The sequence below is a fragment of the Epinephelus moara genome, chromosome 2, assembly GCF_006386435.1.
Source record: "Epinephelus moara isolate mb chromosome 2, YSFRI_EMoa_1.0, whole genome shotgun sequence".
NCBI classification, from domain to species: domain Eukaryota; kingdom Metazoa; phylum Chordata; class Actinopteri; order Perciformes; family Serranidae; genus Epinephelus; species Epinephelus moara.
In genome coordinates this window covers 35,589,161-35,607,758 of record NC_065507.1, presented here as the reverse complement: position 1 = coordinate 35,607,758, position 18,598 = coordinate 35,589,161, and the positions used below count along the sequence as shown (strand labels likewise).

General features: G+C 41.4%; 1 protein-coding gene and 1 non-coding gene across 2 annotated transcripts in view; one reads left to right on the top strand and one right to left on the bottom strand.

The window, feature by feature from the left end:
* The window catches only part of tyw1 (tRNA-yW synthesizing protein 1 homolog (S. cerevisiae)), a 94,123-nt gene that overhangs the window by 59,410 nt on the left and 16,115 nt on the right, over nt 1-18,598 (top strand). The window contains exon 15 of the mRNA XM_050066591.1: nt 17,978-18,145. Within this exon, the coding sequence (XP_049922548.1) occupies nt 17,978-18,145 (168 nt within the window). The remainder of the gene's footprint in view (nt 1-17,977; nt 18,146-18,598) is intronic.
* trnae-uuc (transfer RNA glutamic acid (anticodon UUC)) lies at nt 8,400-8,471 on the bottom strand. The gene has a single exon. It is a non-coding gene; the product is annotated as a tRNA-Glu (tRNA).

The window sequence follows — 18,598 nt, the reverse complement described above, 5'->3', positions numbered from 1 at the left end:
CTAGTTTAAGTTATCGTCAATAACGGTGAGAGGGTTTTAATACTGACTTATCCTAATCTTTTGTGTCCATCTATATTGACACTGAGATTTGACCCAAATTGGTTGATCAAAGTGCCATAAAGTGATTTAGCTCATGTTGTATTTATTTCTATTTTCACCTCACACACTAGTGTCTTCAGCTTATTTGCCAGTTCATGTGTCGTATGAAATAGATTCTCAAAAAACATCAGTCTAATTTCAGCACTCACACAGTGTGTTGTGGCTTCATGTCTGAAAATAACCTGAAATAATGGGCAGAGGACCCAAAAAAAGAGGAAAAGACCTCTGTGGATAATTCAGTGGGCGCTGAATTATCCACAGAGGTCTTTTCCTCTCCAAAATAAACAGACCAGATGATTTAAACTGGTAAAAATACTAAATAAAGCAGTTTCATGTTAAAAAAATTGCGGTACAATGCTGTTTGGCTAGTTGAAGAGGGGCTGATAACTACAGTGGCTGATGCAAAACGCAAACATGCAAATCCCAATTTGGTTTGTCTGTTCTGGGCTACTGTAGAGACATGGAGGACAAGGACTCGCTCCCTATGTAGATATAAACGGCTCATTCTAAGGTAACAAAAACACATCAACTCTGACTTTTAAGTGATTATACACTGAATTTCCTCAGTGTTCACACACTTATTATATGATGTTCAGTTTCTGCCAGTATTTCCCCCTAAATCCTACACACTGGACCTTTAAAGGCGATGTTCTTTATTTTTGCACGTACAACATGTCTTCCCCTTTTTTTTAGTCTCTGTTTCCTTTGAACATAAAACACTTTACTCATAGGGAACTTTTTGTTCTTTGTTTTGGTAATGTATTCTGCCTCCTCACACAAACAACTGAACGTGAATTTGCTGTCTGGTGCAGTTTATCCTGTTCCTTTTAAACAGTGCCTGGACTCTATAAAAAATAGGCCAGCACAATTAATTGTCTCCACCTCAGACAGCAGAGATAAGAGAGAGCCCTGACCTTTGAAGTCAACTAAAGTTGAGATTCAGTTGTGCTTTATTTTCATTCCACTGCAGGGGTGCAAGCTAATTGGTGTGAACAGGTGATCTGGTCATTTGTCAGACCTCATCCTGCCTCCTCCCACACACACACACACGCACATGAATACACACACTGAGGCACACCTCATCTGTTACCTTGTGGGTCCCTTTACATGCATCCTTTATCCTAAATGTCCTGCTATAAAAGCAGCAGAACAGGTGAAAGGCTTCCCAGAGACAAAGTCGGTATTCATGAAGCACCTCTGTGCACGTGGGATTACCTCCGTACATCCTCTAATTCATAATCCAGGGCACATCTTATTCCTGTGCTACCCACTAACACAGTTCCATCACTGGCCAGTCTCCGCTGGGATCCCACTGCTCCCAGCTATTGCAGTTATTACTTTCTTTAACCTTCATTTTTTTCCAGGTTTACTGAGCTGAATGGTCTTTTTCAGCAGCCTGCTCTCAGTTACACAGAATCACACCAGGGAACTGCTCAGCACAAACAGTCTTATCCAGCAGCAGATAGAGGGCATTTTATTCTGTAAGGTATACTATCCAGGATTTTCCTAAAAACAGTTTATAGACTCACGCAGAGGTAATCCCTCTTAACTATCACTAACAATGAAGTGCGTGGCGGTGTATTTATCTGCAGACACTCTGCCTGTATTTCCTCAGTATGCCACCGCACCAGTGATAGCCATGGCTGAAGGCATTATGTTTTCGCGTTATCCGTGCATGCGTCCATTCCATTCTTATGAGCCCGACATCTTAAGAATGCCTTGAGGGATAAGGTAAGGTAAGGTAACTTTATTTGTACCCGAAGGTAGATTTGGTTCACAGTTTAAGTGATGATTTGGCTTCATCCACACAAATCCACACAAAACAGACAAACAGGTCAAGACACAGTAACATAATAACAATAAAAAGGTAAAGTGTCATCAGTGCGTCAATTCAAAGTGCAGGATTAAAAAGGGCATGTAAAACCATTATAATACCCAAAATATGAATTTTTTTATATCCATATTTGACACAACTGTCCATTTGGACTCAGGGATGAACTCATTAAAATTTGGTGGTTGTAGGTCAATGGTCAGGTTCACTGTGACCTTGTCTGTCTCATTCATGTGAATGTGATATCTCAAGATCACTTTGAGGGAACCTCCTCAAATTTGGCACCAACATCCACTTGAACTCAACGATGACCTGATTAGAATTTGGTTGTCAAAGGTTAAAGTCGCTGTTACCTTTGTGCAATAACTCAAGAATTCACTACACTAATCATGACACAATTTCACAGACATGTGTAATGTGATAAAGTGATTACATTGCTATTTTCAAAAAGTAAAAGGTCAACTTAACTGTGACATCATGATGTTTTGCAAAAACACTTCCCTGGCCATTATTCAACATTATAACTCAGGAACAGAATAGGTTACATTTATTTAGATTCTGAACTAGTTACACTAATCTTGGGTTTAAGCCTTAAAGGCTTAAAGGAGTACTTAACCCTCAAAAAGACCATTTGTAAATCAGTAAGTCATCAGTATGTTATCGCAACACATTTGAAATTGTAATAATATTGTATCGTGACTTAGGTATTGTGATAATCTCATATTGTGGGGCCTCTGGTGATTCCCACCCCAAGACAACACTAGTCTGAATGCACTTGCTTTACATCTGCATCTGAAGCGCCATCATCTCTGAGAGAGAGCGAGAGAGAGAGAATAATGCTGAAATTTAATTACAAAAGAACACAATCTCATGAATGTTCCACTGAAAATATGCATTTAATCAGTAGACATTGTTTTTCTGTAAAGCAGCAGGAGCAACTTTTTAATGTACTCTCTCTTTCTATGTTGTTTTCCCTCTGGTGTTGCATCATGGTGCTGCTGATGGTGCAGAAATAAGAGCCCACCACACACTCCAGAATCTGTTATGACCCAACTTACTTTGTTAAAATTGTGCAGGGGCATACAAGACAAGAAGTAATAATGTTGTTGCCTTGAGCAGCCTATTGATTTAACTGATTTAACACTCAGGAGACTTACACTATCTGCAGATAATCAGCTAGCCAACAGTACAGCACTGTAAACGGGGAGGCAGACCTGTGTACGGGTTACATCTGTAACAGGAAACCGATGGAATTGGGAGCCGGCGATGTTTTTATTCCCACAGCTGGGGAAATCACAAGTTCGCACCATTTTGGTATTCCTCTGTTTACCTACAGCAGCTGACGAGGGTGTGTCGTGAGCCTGAGCCGGTGTTTGCGCTGTAGTAGTAGGTATATATAGGGCTAGTACATCTTTTTCCTCACTAATAATAGCCTACTGGTTCTCTGTTGGAAACAGCCGATGAAGTTTTCGTTAGCCGTTGCTATCCTGCGCACCTGCACGGCGTGGTGATGAACTGTCTTATTGATTTCTGTTGCCGTGCTGTCTTGCGGGCCTGCACGGCGGAGTGATACTGGCCAGAAAATAGTCCCAATTGATAGCAAGGTCTGACGTAATGCGGGGATGTTTTAAAATTATTGAAATAGTCTAACAAAACACATGCATACTTTTTTGTAGCTTAAAACCTTTTGGTTACGTGTCCCCCGTACATCTTCAGAACTACTTTTTCTCCGGTAAGCTACGGGCCATTTCTCAGAGCAGGAGGCTCGTTGAGAGTAGTGACACCGTCACATCAGAGCTACAGATGGTCAGCGTTTCACACAACTTCATGTCCAAAAACCTGAACTATCACTTTAAAAAGCATTTTTTGTTATGTTTTTCTAAATTATCTTTACATCCCGATAGCAATCCATTAATAAAATGCTCTGAAAAGAAAAAATCTGTAATAAAGCTCGTTCAATCATTTCATTTGGGCTGAATGAAATGATTGGATAGCCTACCAGTCAGTCAGAGAGAGGACGTTCCTATTGGCTGCTGTTGCATCTACAAATATTAATGAACATTCATGTCCCTTTAGTGAAAGCCTGATTTAATGGCAGAGAATCCTGCAGAGAAACCTGCTATTCCAGCATTGGCAGCAACTGCCTACACTGCAGAGCAACCCAAAAATGGAGGACAGAGTTATCAAGAAAAGAGTATATAAGAGAGTCTGAAAATAAATGAAATAAAATGAGTATTAATATCAACAAAGCATTTCACAGCTAAAGGCTCATGGCTGCGACTTCATGATTAGGTTTATATAGCTAACATTAGCTAGAGCCTCCAATCACAGTGTGTCTTCCGCCTCACTCCCCGCCATTACAGACCACCTCACTAGGAGGAGAGTGGACAGCAGCTGCGGAGACTGATCCCCAGTCAGCGGCCATAGCAACACAAACCAAGCCAGTGTAAACCCTAGCTCCAGGGGGCTAGAGCTGGGGTTTGCGCTCTGGTCGGACTCCCTGCCACATTAGCAGTTTAATCCCGTGCTGCCACTTGCCACCAACCCGCTGTGACACCCAACACTGGGGGATTTGTGCTGGCCAAATTCAAGCCACCATAGCTTCTGGCTGAAGATCTGTCTCCCAAGCTGCTGGGTTACTGTATGAGGCACATGCATGTGCCCATGGTCATCTGGTGGGAGGGGCTTAGGACAGAGAGGGGAGAGCTGCAAGAGAAGGGGGGTGCTTTTAAATTCTGCTCTTTTTTTGTGCTTATTCCGGATTTCTTCCTACCCCACCTTTAAATAACTGTAAACAATTATGTGGTTTACTGTTAACACAGATTTAAATAATCTGTTGTAAATATTTAGACCTACATGGTACAAGGAACAGATATGTTTTCCTGTAGATTTTTTTTTGTAAGAATTTCTTAGCGTTACACAGTTCATCATTGTTTTTTGCACTTAAATCTGACACATATATACACTGTGTATCTGTATCACAGCTCTGTATGCATGTTACAAATGAACATGTTTTGTGTAATTAAAACAACACATTCAGAGGACTGTGCAGCCAGAGTTTGTACATTTCATTTAGAATGAAAACGCATCCTTTATTTGGCAACTAGGTGTACAAACCAAATGCATCAAACAGTTGATCACAGAAATGGAGAACCACATTCATTCTAACATTCACATGTTCTACAGAAAGACTAAAACTCTCAGCACTGTTAGAAAACTGCAGCACTATGGTGTTTTTCTAACCTATATAATGAGATGAGTGCGCTGTAGCTGTAATGAGGGTTCCTGCAGTGGGAGGGCCGAAACATGTGGTGTGGAAACCAAGCAAAACTTTGTGAAGGGCCAAAAGGCAGCAAATCTGTGTGTGTGTGTGTGTGTGTGTGTGTGTGTCTGTGTGTGTGTGTGTGTGTGTGTGTGGTTCATGGGTGTTTGTGTGAGGAGGTGCTTTTCATTTCCCCCTAATGAAGTGTTTTTGGGAATGTTGTTGGGCTGCCAGCGTGTTCCCACATTAACACTAACAAGCCAACACTCCCATCAGTCATGTCCCCTGTTGTGCACACAGAGACGCATTATTTGTCTCATCTTATTTTCTTGCCACTTTTCCTCCATTGTCCACTCAGTAAGATATTTTTGCACAAAATGGAAAGCCGTATTATGTCTCTAAGAGATACACGTAAACTAAATACATCAAACTAGATACACGTACATTTGCGACACTACACAGAGGTTTGACTTTGTGCCGCCCGCAGAAGCATTTATTTATTTTCCATTTTGATTTGGGGATAAGGTTGGACAGTTTGTGGCGCAGAGACACTGGTGACACATAGTGGGCCTCATGCAGGAAGTTATATGCCATCAGATTTTCTGGTCCATTTTATGTCCAGGATTTGCTCTTATTTTGTCAGTTCCCATTCATTTCTGGGATTCACCAATGTTTTCTTATTTTTAATCTTGTGTTAGGTAGAGGACATTTTACAAGTGGTTGAAATGCATATAAAAAAAATGAATGAATATTACATAATCAAATTTAGATTATTGTGTTATAGAGTAACTATTATAATTGGTTTATAAATTCCATGGGCTTAAGAAATATTGTGCTGACAAGTAGTGAAATGTAATGTAATCATTGTTAAGAAAATTAATCTGCAACTATTTTGATCATCTTTTACATTATTTTTCATGCAAAAACATTTCATGGTTCCAGCTTCTCAAATATGAGGACGTAGAGAATGGTGCTGCATGAGTACCAGAGTCTGTAATGTAAACTGAGCCTTAGTAAACTGAGTCCAGTTCTTTTCGACTGGCTAATGCAGTTTGTTGCTGGATAATGCTGCTCTGAGTTGCTGTAAGCGAGAGGCAAGCTGATGATAAGAGAAAAATTAAAAGCACGTCTTGGTGTTTTTGTGATTTTTGAGGTCGTCAGTTGAGCATGCTAATAAGGCCTCTGTCTTTGCGCTGTCTGAGCCTCTTTTGAAGCTGTAGTTGTAGTTACAGCACTGCTGGGGGCAGCAGGATGCAGCCAGGCTTAGTGAGGTGTCAGTCTGGAAACAAGCTCACAAACCATAGAGGTGTACATTACATCAGCTCAGATACACACAGAGGATGGTGTAAACTTTAGATTCACACAACCAGTAGCAGATAGAGGAATTCATCCTTGTCCGTCCTCAAGTCGATCCAGTTCCTTCTCTCTCCAAAGACTTTGTTTTCTCTTCGTAATTCTCTTGGAATATTAATTGTTTTAGTGTTTAATTTATGCTCCCTGTCTCTTACGCCATTACACTGTAGTGCAGTGATGCTCAGATCATCTCCTTTTGTTTCCCTCTGTCTCTCATCTTTTTTCTCTGTGCCTCTTTCCATTCTTCTCATTGTGTTCAAATCTGCTCCTGCACTCAAATTTGTCATGTGTTGTAAATGTCAAAGCTTTCTTTTCCTGCCATCTGTGCAAAAATGAAATTGAGCAGCTGTGTGACAATTAAAGGATCCCCATCTTTATCTCCTCTCTTTCTTCTCTCTACATTAAGCTAATCTTGCCTACTTACATGGCGTGTTTTATTGCTACTTAAGTAATCAACAACTTGCTTGAAGCAAGTCTTGTCTTCATGATGGGGTTTATGATGTGCTGTTAATGGGTGAAAAACACACACTTCTGGATCTAAGCTGTCCCCTGAGGCTTGGCTGGCTTTTCTATTAAAGATTTTTCGTAGGAGTGTGTATTGATCCACCATTACATGGCATTTCATTATATCAGAGAGAGCGCAACAGTAACAAGACAGCAGGGAGCATTTGATTGGACAGAGATACCCATCAAATCTGTCTGTGAGCACTCACAGACTTTACACAGGAACTGATGTGTTAATATAATTAGGCTCCACTTTGTTCATACACTGCTTCCTTTTATCACACAAAAAGAGCACAAGGGCAGAACACATCAATTCTTAATATTTTTCTTATGCTCTGGAGGATATAAAAATGGATACCAAGAAGCATACGCACATAAAAAAAACCTACATGAAAGTCAAAGACACTTTTATTGTCCATCATTAGATTCATCAACAATTATATTAATCAACCAATTACAAGTCATTTATTGCACTGTTGGTTGGACAAAACCAATTTGAGAATGTGACTTTTTTTTTTTTTTTTTTTACTTTTTTTTCTTTTGAAATTTCATAGAAAATATGATTAGTAGAAAACTAACTGTAAGATTAATAGGGGTGGAAGAAAATATAAATACCCTTGAGTATTGTGATGTTATGTTTTGTGATACTGTATCTGTTCTCAAAAACACAAACTATTGATTTTTCAGTACCGTAAAACCAATCAAACGCAGAGTCCATTTTAGTAGCCAGGTGTGGCTACATGTTTTAAAAATAAATCACATTCTTTGGATGTTTCAAACCTCTTGAAGGTCACTGGGTTGTCGGCTTCCTGCTTGAACTACTTAAGCCACTAGGCTAGTCACACATACAAATATAAATGTTAAAACCTTGATCTCTACGGACATGCTACACATCATTAGCTCGGTTAGATTCTCCATAGGCAAATCCTGTAGTTCATTTTAAGAAAATCATGAACTGAGTGTAATTCAATCAGATTTACAGGCATAGCAAACAAGAGAGATGAAAGAAAAGTGCTGCCTCCCTACCTCTGAAGTAGTCATAATGTTCTGAATATGCGTCCATTCCTCGATTATTTATATAACTTTATTTATTTTATTTTTTTTAAATTTCAATTTAATTTTATATACTTTATAAATCCTCCTGGGGGGAAATTCATTTTTTTCACTCTTTTTGTCATTAACACACAGGTCCGAAAGACACACACACATGCACAAACAAGACCCATACATGCACAAAGTGGAGAGATGTCAGAGGTTTGGGGGTTTGGTGCCTTGCTCAGTCCACGCTCCATATTTGGAACAGGCCACCCAAGTCCCTATGGACTGAGCTACTGCCGCCCAAAGAAGTAGTTCCCATACCAGGAGTCGAACCCGGGCCACCTGGGTGAAAACCAGGAATCCTAACCGTTAGACCATATGGGAATCCGCTAGGGTCCTCCGATCAAAAGAATCAGAAGTTCATCAAACTTAGTCCAAGTTGTGATTATTGTCATGTGAAGTTCATTGCTCACTATCTGATTACACTTTAACTGACATACCAGTAAATAATATTTTCTATTCATGTTTGTGTTAAATCGCTGGCTACAAAATACAAGTGTCTTCACCTTTCTCTGTTTAGTTTTTACCTTTTTTCAGTTTCAATATGCTACATATGCTCATCGCTGATGGGCAGGAGGGGTTTAAGAAGTTAAAGAGATGTTGTGTCTGTATGTCGAGTGCCGTGAATCCTTGGGTGCCGCAAAACAAGTGTTTTTAGTTCTGTGATGGGAGCAATTAAAAGCCAATTAAGACAATTAAAAGCTTTTTTACTTAGATTTTATGCATATGGTGGTATATTTTCCTAAAATTTGATATTTAAATATTGCAGTATATAGCCTTGCTTACAGTATTGCAATACAATGAATCATAACCCCTGTATCATGATATGTATCGTATTGCCAGATTCTTGCCAGTACACAGCCCTAGAGATTAATGTAACATCAGCAACATTAGTTTCAGCTCTGCTCCTTCACAAATGCATGTGATCAGGTGATGGTAGTTGTGGCAAAGTATTTTATATTATCATATCAAACTCTGACCCGGCATTTATCCAAAACTCTGGTGGCAATGCTTAACCTACCCGCCTTTATAAATGGTATAAAGTGTTTTATTTCCTCAGAGTCTGACCTTCAGAACAGTAAAATCACAGTAAAATCTCCCTCTAATCCTGACAATCAATTATTTAAGCCGCCTCACTGGCACAGGTAAAGGGTCACTGTCAGGGTGAACTCTTCCTCTCTCTCTCATCTCTCTTGTCTTTCATCTCTAAATTATCTCCTATGTCTCTCTCTTATCTCTCTGCCCCGCATTGCCTTCCTCCCGCCTGTAAGCAGCATAGCGTCCTTCACTGAACAGATGAACCCCTCTGGCTGCTGAGCTTTGGGCAACTTATCAGCTGCAACATCATGAGCTCAGTAATTAGAGCGTCCCAGGACAGACTGGTGACAGTTTGATAAAGGGAGTTGCTCTATCATATTACCAGCTCTCAAATTAGCCCTGACTGAACAAGCATTAGGTCTGTGGGATGGCTTTTCTGGTAATAATAATGTCAACTGTTACATATTCTTATATTTGTATACAGCATGCTTTAGATGCAAAAGAATAGTAATAATCAGACACATGAACAATACATTTAGCAGCTGGGAAAGGCTCAGTTATGACATCTCAGCTCAGGACTTTAAGCATAAATCATTCCAGGTGCAAATTCACAGACATCTTTGTCTTTAGTCTAACTCTAAGGGACTCTAAGGAAAAACTGTTTTGCGAGAGATTACAGGTTGTAGATAAGGGATGTAGAAACTCAAGTCATTTTAATAGAAGTGGGACAAATAGATGTTTGCAAAGTAAGATTTTTAAAAACGATTAAGAAATTCCTTAATGCAGGAATGGTAAACTGCAGGGTCTTCTGTTGGTTTAGTTCAAAGTCTGTCTGATGGGTTTTAATTTAGCTCAAGATGAGAGCGTCATGCCCATGGCCAGAGAGCTAGGAATTAAAATAATCATATTGTGGCAAAATGAAAGCATCTGAAAAGACAACAAAACAGTATTATTCATTTTCTGTAATTGTCGTTAAAGTCTTCTCTTGGAGGGATTTTTGGCATTGAGGCCATTTTTGTCCTCCAGATTATTTATACAGATAAATGACAAGTAAAGCTAGGAAAACCAACATAAAGTGAGCACCACAAGACACAAGAGAAGATCCAGGGCTCCTCAGCAGAGATACTTCAGGTCTCTTGAACTCTACTTCAGGGATGGACTCTGTTCTTCCAAAAGATGATGCTGTTGGTGTTGTTAAAGAGCACTTTCCAAAATCTCCATGAGGTGTTAAATGCAGTTGAGGTCTAATTTCTGCATTGGCACGTGATAGTACATGAATTAAATTATTTTTTACCCTCATTAAACCATTCAGTGGTCCTTAGGGTTATGTACAGTTCAGATTTGAACCGATACTGGCACCAGTATCTAGTATTTGGTACTTGTACCCAGCAGAACCTTTTTTCAGTGTCTCACTTTCTCTGCAATAACAGAAAATGTGGTTTTTGAGGGGTGACGTAGTAGACTAAAATGCAAGTCTGCTCCTCTGCTCTTTTCTAATCACACATAGACATGTGTGTGAATATGCATGTCTGCTTCTTTGGCAGTGATACTAGGCTATTACTAAAATAATAGCGAAAAAACATCGAAACCACTGCAACAGATCATTGCTACAGCTCACTGGGAATCTCGACAGAGTGGCCAGCTTCCCTGCTTCAGGGCACTTTCGCCTCCTGTCTGAAATGAAATCCGGCGGCTTCGTGGAGCTCTGTTGCAGACCCCAGAGCTCCGTGGCATGCTTCCAGGCTTTGGGGTGCTTCACAGCACTTCCACCTATGGTCTTACGTTAAAACCCAGCATTCTCACCCAGATGCGCTCTCATGTACCGACATTTGGCACCAATGGATTTAATGGGAATGGGTACTTGGTAGAACCAATGTTATTCAGTCAGTACATACATACATATACATATATATATTTGTATTAACCTCATACTGAGATGCTGTACTGAGGATGTATTGTGTGTAGTGCACATCATTTAGGCAGCACTCAAATGCCATCATATGCCATTTGAGTGTTTGCATGCATGCATTTTATCAAGATAAAGTGTGGTATTGCATTGGTGTGTGAGTGTGTGTGTGTATCCATTGCCAGCAGCAGGACCTTTGTTATGGACCCATTAATTATTAGTCCATCATCTTCTGTGGTGCAACACAATCTTTCTGCACAATTTACTCTCCACTGTCCAATTGTTGTCCAATGTGTGATTAATCATCACAGTGTTCCATCAATACCACTTACCTGCCACCGGAGAGTGAGAGACAGAGAGAGTTTTGTTCAAACACATGTGGCCAGATGTTGCTCACAGTGAGGGGGCCTTGAGGATCAGCATTTATGATTTCAATTAAAGATAGATTATTTGTGAACAGGTAGAGGGCTCTCACTCTTTCCCTCCGCTTCTCTCGCACTCTCATAACCTCCTCAGTGATACAGTTCATTCATTCCCTCCGTATATCACAGCGATCTTTTCCCATCTCCTCCTATCGCTCCCTCCTCATGACTGGCCCATTCCTGGTGATTTATACTGAGTCCCGGATAGTTGATCTTTATTCAGCGGGCCTCCAGGCAAGGCTGATAACACCAAGGTCCCTCATCAATTCTCTGCAGCGCCCCTGCCCTGCCTTGCCCCCCAGCAGCACCCTTTCTCTCTCGCAACCCCTAAAGATACAGTTCACTTTCTGTTTGTGTTAAATTTCCAGCGTGTGGTGAATTCACAAGCAGCCCGACCAAATGTATGTGGTTCAATTACTGGAGAAATAGCTGCAGTTCACAACTGGAGGTACAGATCCCCTATGGCTGCTGAGTGGACAGGCTCAAATTGATGTGAATGGCACTCTCGAAATAGCTGGGCCGATGGGAGAAAGAGATCAGTAGTAAGAATGTTTCTTGTGTAACCTGCCACAGAGGACAGCAAGTAAATACGACAGGAGGAGTAAGTCTTCTGTTTTCTAAGATGAACCACTTCTCTCATACGTATAGATTTGTTCTTATTTGATTTCGGAAACTGGCCTCAGCCATCAGACTGGTCGAGGTCTGATGTCTTGTTCCTGGCGAAACATTTGATATTTCATCTTCCCTGGCCATGTGGGTTTTTCAGTGGTCATAACTGTTTAACCTCCCAGGGTTCAGCATCATAAAGATTATTTGCACAAGTCAGAATAGTGTTGAGGGAGGGCTGTTTTATAGCTTCATAAAACAGTTTTAAAGGATAACTTAGGTATTTTTCAACCAGGGCTCTATTTCCCCATGTGTATGTGTGCGTATGATTCATAGGTACAACTCGTTTTAAAATTGGTTCAGTATTGAGGGAGGCGGATGCAGCCGGCAGCCGCGAGGTAGATATGGGGGCAAATGCGTCCCGTATAAGTTTGCGCATTAAAAGTGCTTTTTTTTCGCCACTGACGGGTTCAGATCACCAGCGCTATCTCTGTAAATAGCATACTGAGCGTTTCCCTGACCCTTCACTTCCTCCCGGTTGTGTGTGACGTCATCTCGCGAGAGCTTTGCTTGTTGCCGGAAGAAAACAGGGTACGATATATACGAGGGCAAAGTACGCAACAGTAAATGTGCGTCTCGGAGACAATTCTAGGTATCAGTATTACATGCATAAAGACATATTAGTTATACTTACGTGATGGATAGTTGACTATTTGGTCCCTGTGGTTTTGGCCGCCTCCTTCAATTTATTTTGGGCACATGAAAAAAGGTATCCAGCACTGCCCTGTTGATCAGAGGGGGGAAATCCTCTAATGTAGTTACACAGCGTTTGGTAGTTTCTGTATCATCCCAGGACACTTCGAGACCATGAATATTGGGCAACAGGTCCCACTCGTTGCAACACAGACATTCTTCCTCTGTGAGCATGGAGTCACAGCAAGGAGCACCACCAGTCCTCAGAGATTCGCGTTTGTGCAGCCGCAGCTTCACCCTCGTCTGCTCGTTGGCCCTCTCTCTCTATCCTTGTCTGCTCTTCAATTTGTAGGAGCTCCTCATCCGTATACTCGGGCTCAAATAAGTACGGGCGGCCATTGTAATAAAAGTGCTCATCTTCATTCTCGAAATCGGGTAAATATGCAGCCATGATACCGATGCAGTAAAACTCTCAACTGTACTCCGGGACAACCAGCGCCACTCTGAGCGGCGCTCAGCATGGCTCCTCTGTTTTCTTCCGGCAACAAGCAAAGCTCTCGTGAGATGACGTCACACACAGCCAGGAGGAAGTGAATGGTCAGGGAAACGCTTAGTATGCTATCTACAGAGATAGCACTGGCGATCTGAACCGGTCAGTGGCGAAAAAAAGCACTTTTATTGCGCAAACTTATACGGGACACATTTGCCCCCATATCTACCTCACGGCTGCTGGCTGCATCCGCCTCCCTCAATACTGAACCAATTTTAAAACGAGTTGTACCTATGAATCATACGCACACATACACATGGGGAAATAGAGCCCAGGTTGAAAAATACCGAAGTTATCCTTTAACACTATCGAAATGATTCAAGTAGGTAAATGAGAGATATGAAATAATAACTACAACATTCTTTCTGTTTAGTTGACATACAACAACCAGAATTTTAACCAGAGTTATCAGAATAATATCAGCTTATGGGACATATAGTGTCAGATGAGATCTTTAATTGGTTTCAGTGCTTTTCATCAAAGATTCTTTTTAAGCAAACAATGTTTTTGAGAGCAGCTAATAGTCACAAGAATATGAATACAGTATGTGAGCCGTGAAGCTGTAGAGCAGGGGCTGATCATGAATGGCTCACTGGAACAATGGGCTTATGCAGGTATCTTTATATATACAGTACCAGTCCCCTCAGGATTTCGTGGGCTTTTTTCAGGATTGTTGCAGTCTGAAATGGCTATTTTCACCGCAGCTTTTCTAATAAATTGCAATGCATATTGCAGTGTCTTAGGCTTTTTTGTTTTGTTATGTGTTTTAAATCAAAGGCAACTTGTTCCAGTGGGAAAAAAAACTCACTCTTTTGAGTTTGTGGTTTATATTAATTTATGTTATCATACTAATCTGCATATTTCATTTCACCTTGAGTCTTTCAGCACGTGCGATACATCTGGATGCAGCAACCTCTGTCATGGTGATTTGTCATGTTTGTTGTAAACGAGTTTCAGTCATTCTCCAGATGTGTTTTGGGCTTGAAAGGTGTTTGTCAGTTGATGTTGTTTGTGCTCCATCACAATGTGGCATGCAGTGCGAAACATTTTTAGCCTGCTCTCGTGCAGAACATCAGGGAAGTGTCTTGCACAGTTTGGACTGCTATGATTGGTAACATTTGCGGAAAAACTGTTGGAGAAAACTGCAGGGTCGTGCAGAATTAAGGGAGACTGGTTGAATTTGCATTAATTGTTGCAATCGCGACGTCGCACCATCCTGGAGGGGTTCATTTACAGGGCAGAGCTTTTTGTTTGCTGCTGTTTTTGGTGATTATACCATTACCAAAGACACAGAGGAGAGAATTGCTAAATGCTTGACTTCATTTGTAACAAGCTCACAAACATTTTCTTCCTCAGACATGCTCACACACTCATAAACACGCAGACGGTTGCTCTTGTTTTTCTTCCATGCGATACCTGGGTGAGGATCAGACAGTGTTCCTGGCCGACACTTCAGAGAATTACGGTAGCGCTGTAGCAGCTGCTGCCTTGGCTCTATTACAGCACACTGACACACAGGTGGTGTGTGTGTGTGTTTGTGTGAGTGTGTGTGCATGTTTGTGTGTATAAAGATTGAAACTTGGTAACAAATGTTGAATCGAGTAAAACAAATTTGACTGATTTAAATTCAGCATGTTTGCACCAAAGGGACATGATAACACAGTGTTACTGAGGATCCCAAACAAAACATTGTACCCGTGTGTTACTTGAGCACAGAGGTTAGAAAACACCTGCAATGCTCCCTGGTCTATAAGCACACACCATTTAACTTTTATAGAGGGCAGCTACAGTATGTGCATCCTAAAGAACGCCCACCATAAGCACTAACTGCAGAAAGAATATTAAATATGCACAAACTCACACATATACACACATCCTTCAAAACTTCTTTTCCCACTCTCAGTTCAGTGTTGTATTGTTCACATAGTTAATATTGCAGTATGTAATGATACAACCTTTGGGGTTGACCTCAGAATAACATATCTGCTCTTTGCAGACAATGTGGTTCTGTTGGCATCATCACACCGTGACCTCCAGCACACACTGGTTTCAGTGTGAAGAGGTCGGGATTAGAGTCAGTACCTCAATAGTTTGTTGGAGTGTCAGTGGTGATGCGCGCATTGCACAGGACCATTGTGGTGAAGATGGAGCTGAGCTAGCAAAGCTCTCAATTTACCTGTCCATCTACGTTCCATCCTTCACCTGTGGTTTAGAGCTTTGGGTAGTGTCCGAAAGAATGAGATGGCAGACACAAGTGGTCCAAATTAAGTTTTCTCTGTAGGATGGCAGGGCTCAGCTTTAGAGATAGGGTGAGAGGCTCAGACATCTGAAGGGAGCTCGGAGTAGAGCCGCTGCTCCTTTGTGTCCAAAAAGGCCAGCCTTGTGTTAGAGGTTTTCCGGACAAGTGCTAGGAGGCCCTGGGTTAGACCCAGAACACACTGGAGGGATTATATATCTCACCTGGCCTGAGAATGCCTCAGTATCCCCCAGGAGGAGCTGGAAAGTGTTGCTATAGAGAGGGGTGTCTGGCCTGAAAGTGGTTGAATGGTTGAACAACCATGCAACACTTTGTGGTGACATTTCTCCAGCGCTCTATGATATGGTATAACGGACATACTTGGTTTTACCCTCATACAAAACTACTGCTGGTTTAAAAGTCTCAGGAATCATCTTGCAGTTGTGTTAGTAAAGGAACACGCCTGCTGCATGTCATCCCTCTCACTGTTAGGTCAGCTTTACCATCTCGCTCATCACTCAGCTGTTTAAAGACAAAAATGGGAGAAGGGCTGCTGCTGTGATGCATCTGTAAGAGCCCCTTTCTGGTATTAAAAAGTGCTTTCATTCCTAAAACGTGTGCGTCCTCCGCCCACATTTTCCTCATAATTATTGCCCCAAACACTCCTGAAATCTTAAGGACACCACTCTGCCTCCCTTGTTTCTCCTTCCAGGTTTGATGGCTCTGAGAAACTACCTGCTCACAGCTGTACGATATTTTTAGGGTTTGAAACTGAAAAGTCCAAATTCTCTTGACTATGTTGTTGCTCAGGTTAAAAAAAAAATAGAATGATCAATCTGATAGCCGATGCAGCTCTTGTACTGGAAGGTACTGATTTGGAGCCTGCTGCAGATACCTGCAGTACATACCACATGGACATTGATGACACTCTCTCTTCATGACTCCCTCACACCTTCCTGCTCTTAGCCCAAATTCATCAATAGTTTGTCTCTGCCACAGGGAGCTGTTGTTCTCCTCTCAGTGCTTCTCTTCATTCATCGCTTGTAACCACAGCGCAGATTTGCCACTATTGATCAGAAAACACTCAGCGTCCAGCCTGCTGTTTGATTGATTTTATGGCCAAGACCAGATGGTTTTCCACTTCCTACTTCATTTCTCACACCCGCTGAATGGAAAAATATGTGTCAGCTCCGTCTTACTGGTGATAATCAGCAGTTGTTGCTGTGTATGAAGCCTTTTTGTCAAGTGAACACTCCAGACTACCAGAATGTTTTTTGAAGTAGAAGTAGTTTTTTAATTTCATTACTTTAATTATGTTGCTCACATGAAAGCTTTAGTTTACATGATCCAATAATTTAGATTAATGAATTCCTGCATTTCATGTGGGAGTCTATTAGTCATTTACGCTCATCATGCTGCAGCACAAGGTGCCTTGTTTTTTTTACCGTAAGGGCAGGTTACGTCAGATTGCAGCCCAAATAATCACCTTGCCAAACTACTTTAGTGTGAGCTGTTATTGACTACCAGTGAGGGTAAAGCCCTCGGTAGAGTGCAGTATGACTCACTGTCAGTCACTGGACATAATTGTTGTGTTTAAACTTCACAGTGCCAAGTAGCAAGGACACCAGATACCAAGTCACCAAATTTGTCCAAAGACTGAGACAATTTTTATTTTTTAAGTTTGTTTGTAATGCAGTCCTTCCAGGATGTTGTGATGTGGCGATCACAACAATGCAGATACTACCAAACCTTGCAATTTTGTCCAATCACAGCAACTTTAATGCAAATTTGACCAATCATCGCAGTGTCCGGTGAGCTTCACCAATCCTAACAGCCCCTCGCAGCGTCACCAAACTCACCTCCCTGTTTCTAGTGCTGGTGAAGATGCAGACATTTGCTAACATCTCACATTTACAAACAAAATGTTTTGCTAAAGATCTAGCAAGGCAGTTCCCTGATGCTCTGCAAGAAAGTGGGGAAAAAATGTTTTGAAGAGCGTGCAACAATGTGGTTGAACACATGCATTTTCTATCACAAAACACACCTGGAGGACAGCTACAACATGTGGTCAACAGCAAGACAAATCACCATGACACAGAATATGCTTTTATAGTATATATCTATGTCATTAGATTTAATTATCAAAATGTGCTATTATGGTTGCTGTTGCTGTTATCTTTGATTCTAAAAGTTAATGCCAAAAAATATCTATCACTTAAGCAGCAAAATTATAAATGTTGTTGTCATCCCCAAAAGTCCAGTACAGGTGAGCCCTAGCCCTCACAGAGATGCTCTCTTCTATGGGTGAATGCACTGTAAAGCCTGTTTTGTGTATGTGTGTGTGTGTGTGTTTCTGATTGTGTGCTTTTGTGTGTGCAGGGAGTGACGTACTGTGGGGAAAGCTCTGCCAGCAGTCTGACCATGGCTAACGTGCCCTGGCACCAAGAAGTGGTCGCCTTCGTCCAGCAGCTGGCTGACATGTTGCCTCAGTATGAGATCGCCTGCGAACACGAGCACTCCAACTGTTTGCTCATTGCACACACCAAGGTAGGAACTCACTCATACATAATTTAACATACCATATCTGCAGCCTGAACCAAATAAACATAGACTTGTTCCCATCACAAGCAAATTCGGCCCATTTATTTATTCTTAATGTGACACAGATCTGATTTTTTCAGACCAGTGAGAACACAGAAATCAGAAATTTTTCAGTCAGACCTGGGCTACTTTCATACGTGGTCCTAAATCTGATAGAAATCTAATCACTGGCCATGCAACTGCCATCAGCATGGTCACATTGCAAGTCCCGCGTGTTTTTCCCATACAGATATATTTTTTACAAGTCCTACTTAACAGAAGGCTGCTGTAGCCGTACCACTGCTGTGGTAGGCTACCCCAGTCACCTACCAATAGAGCCCGACTGCCAGACGCTTTCTGACCGGGACAGCTTGCATGAGGTGCTGACAGAGATATTGGAATGTAGCCCTGGACATCCTA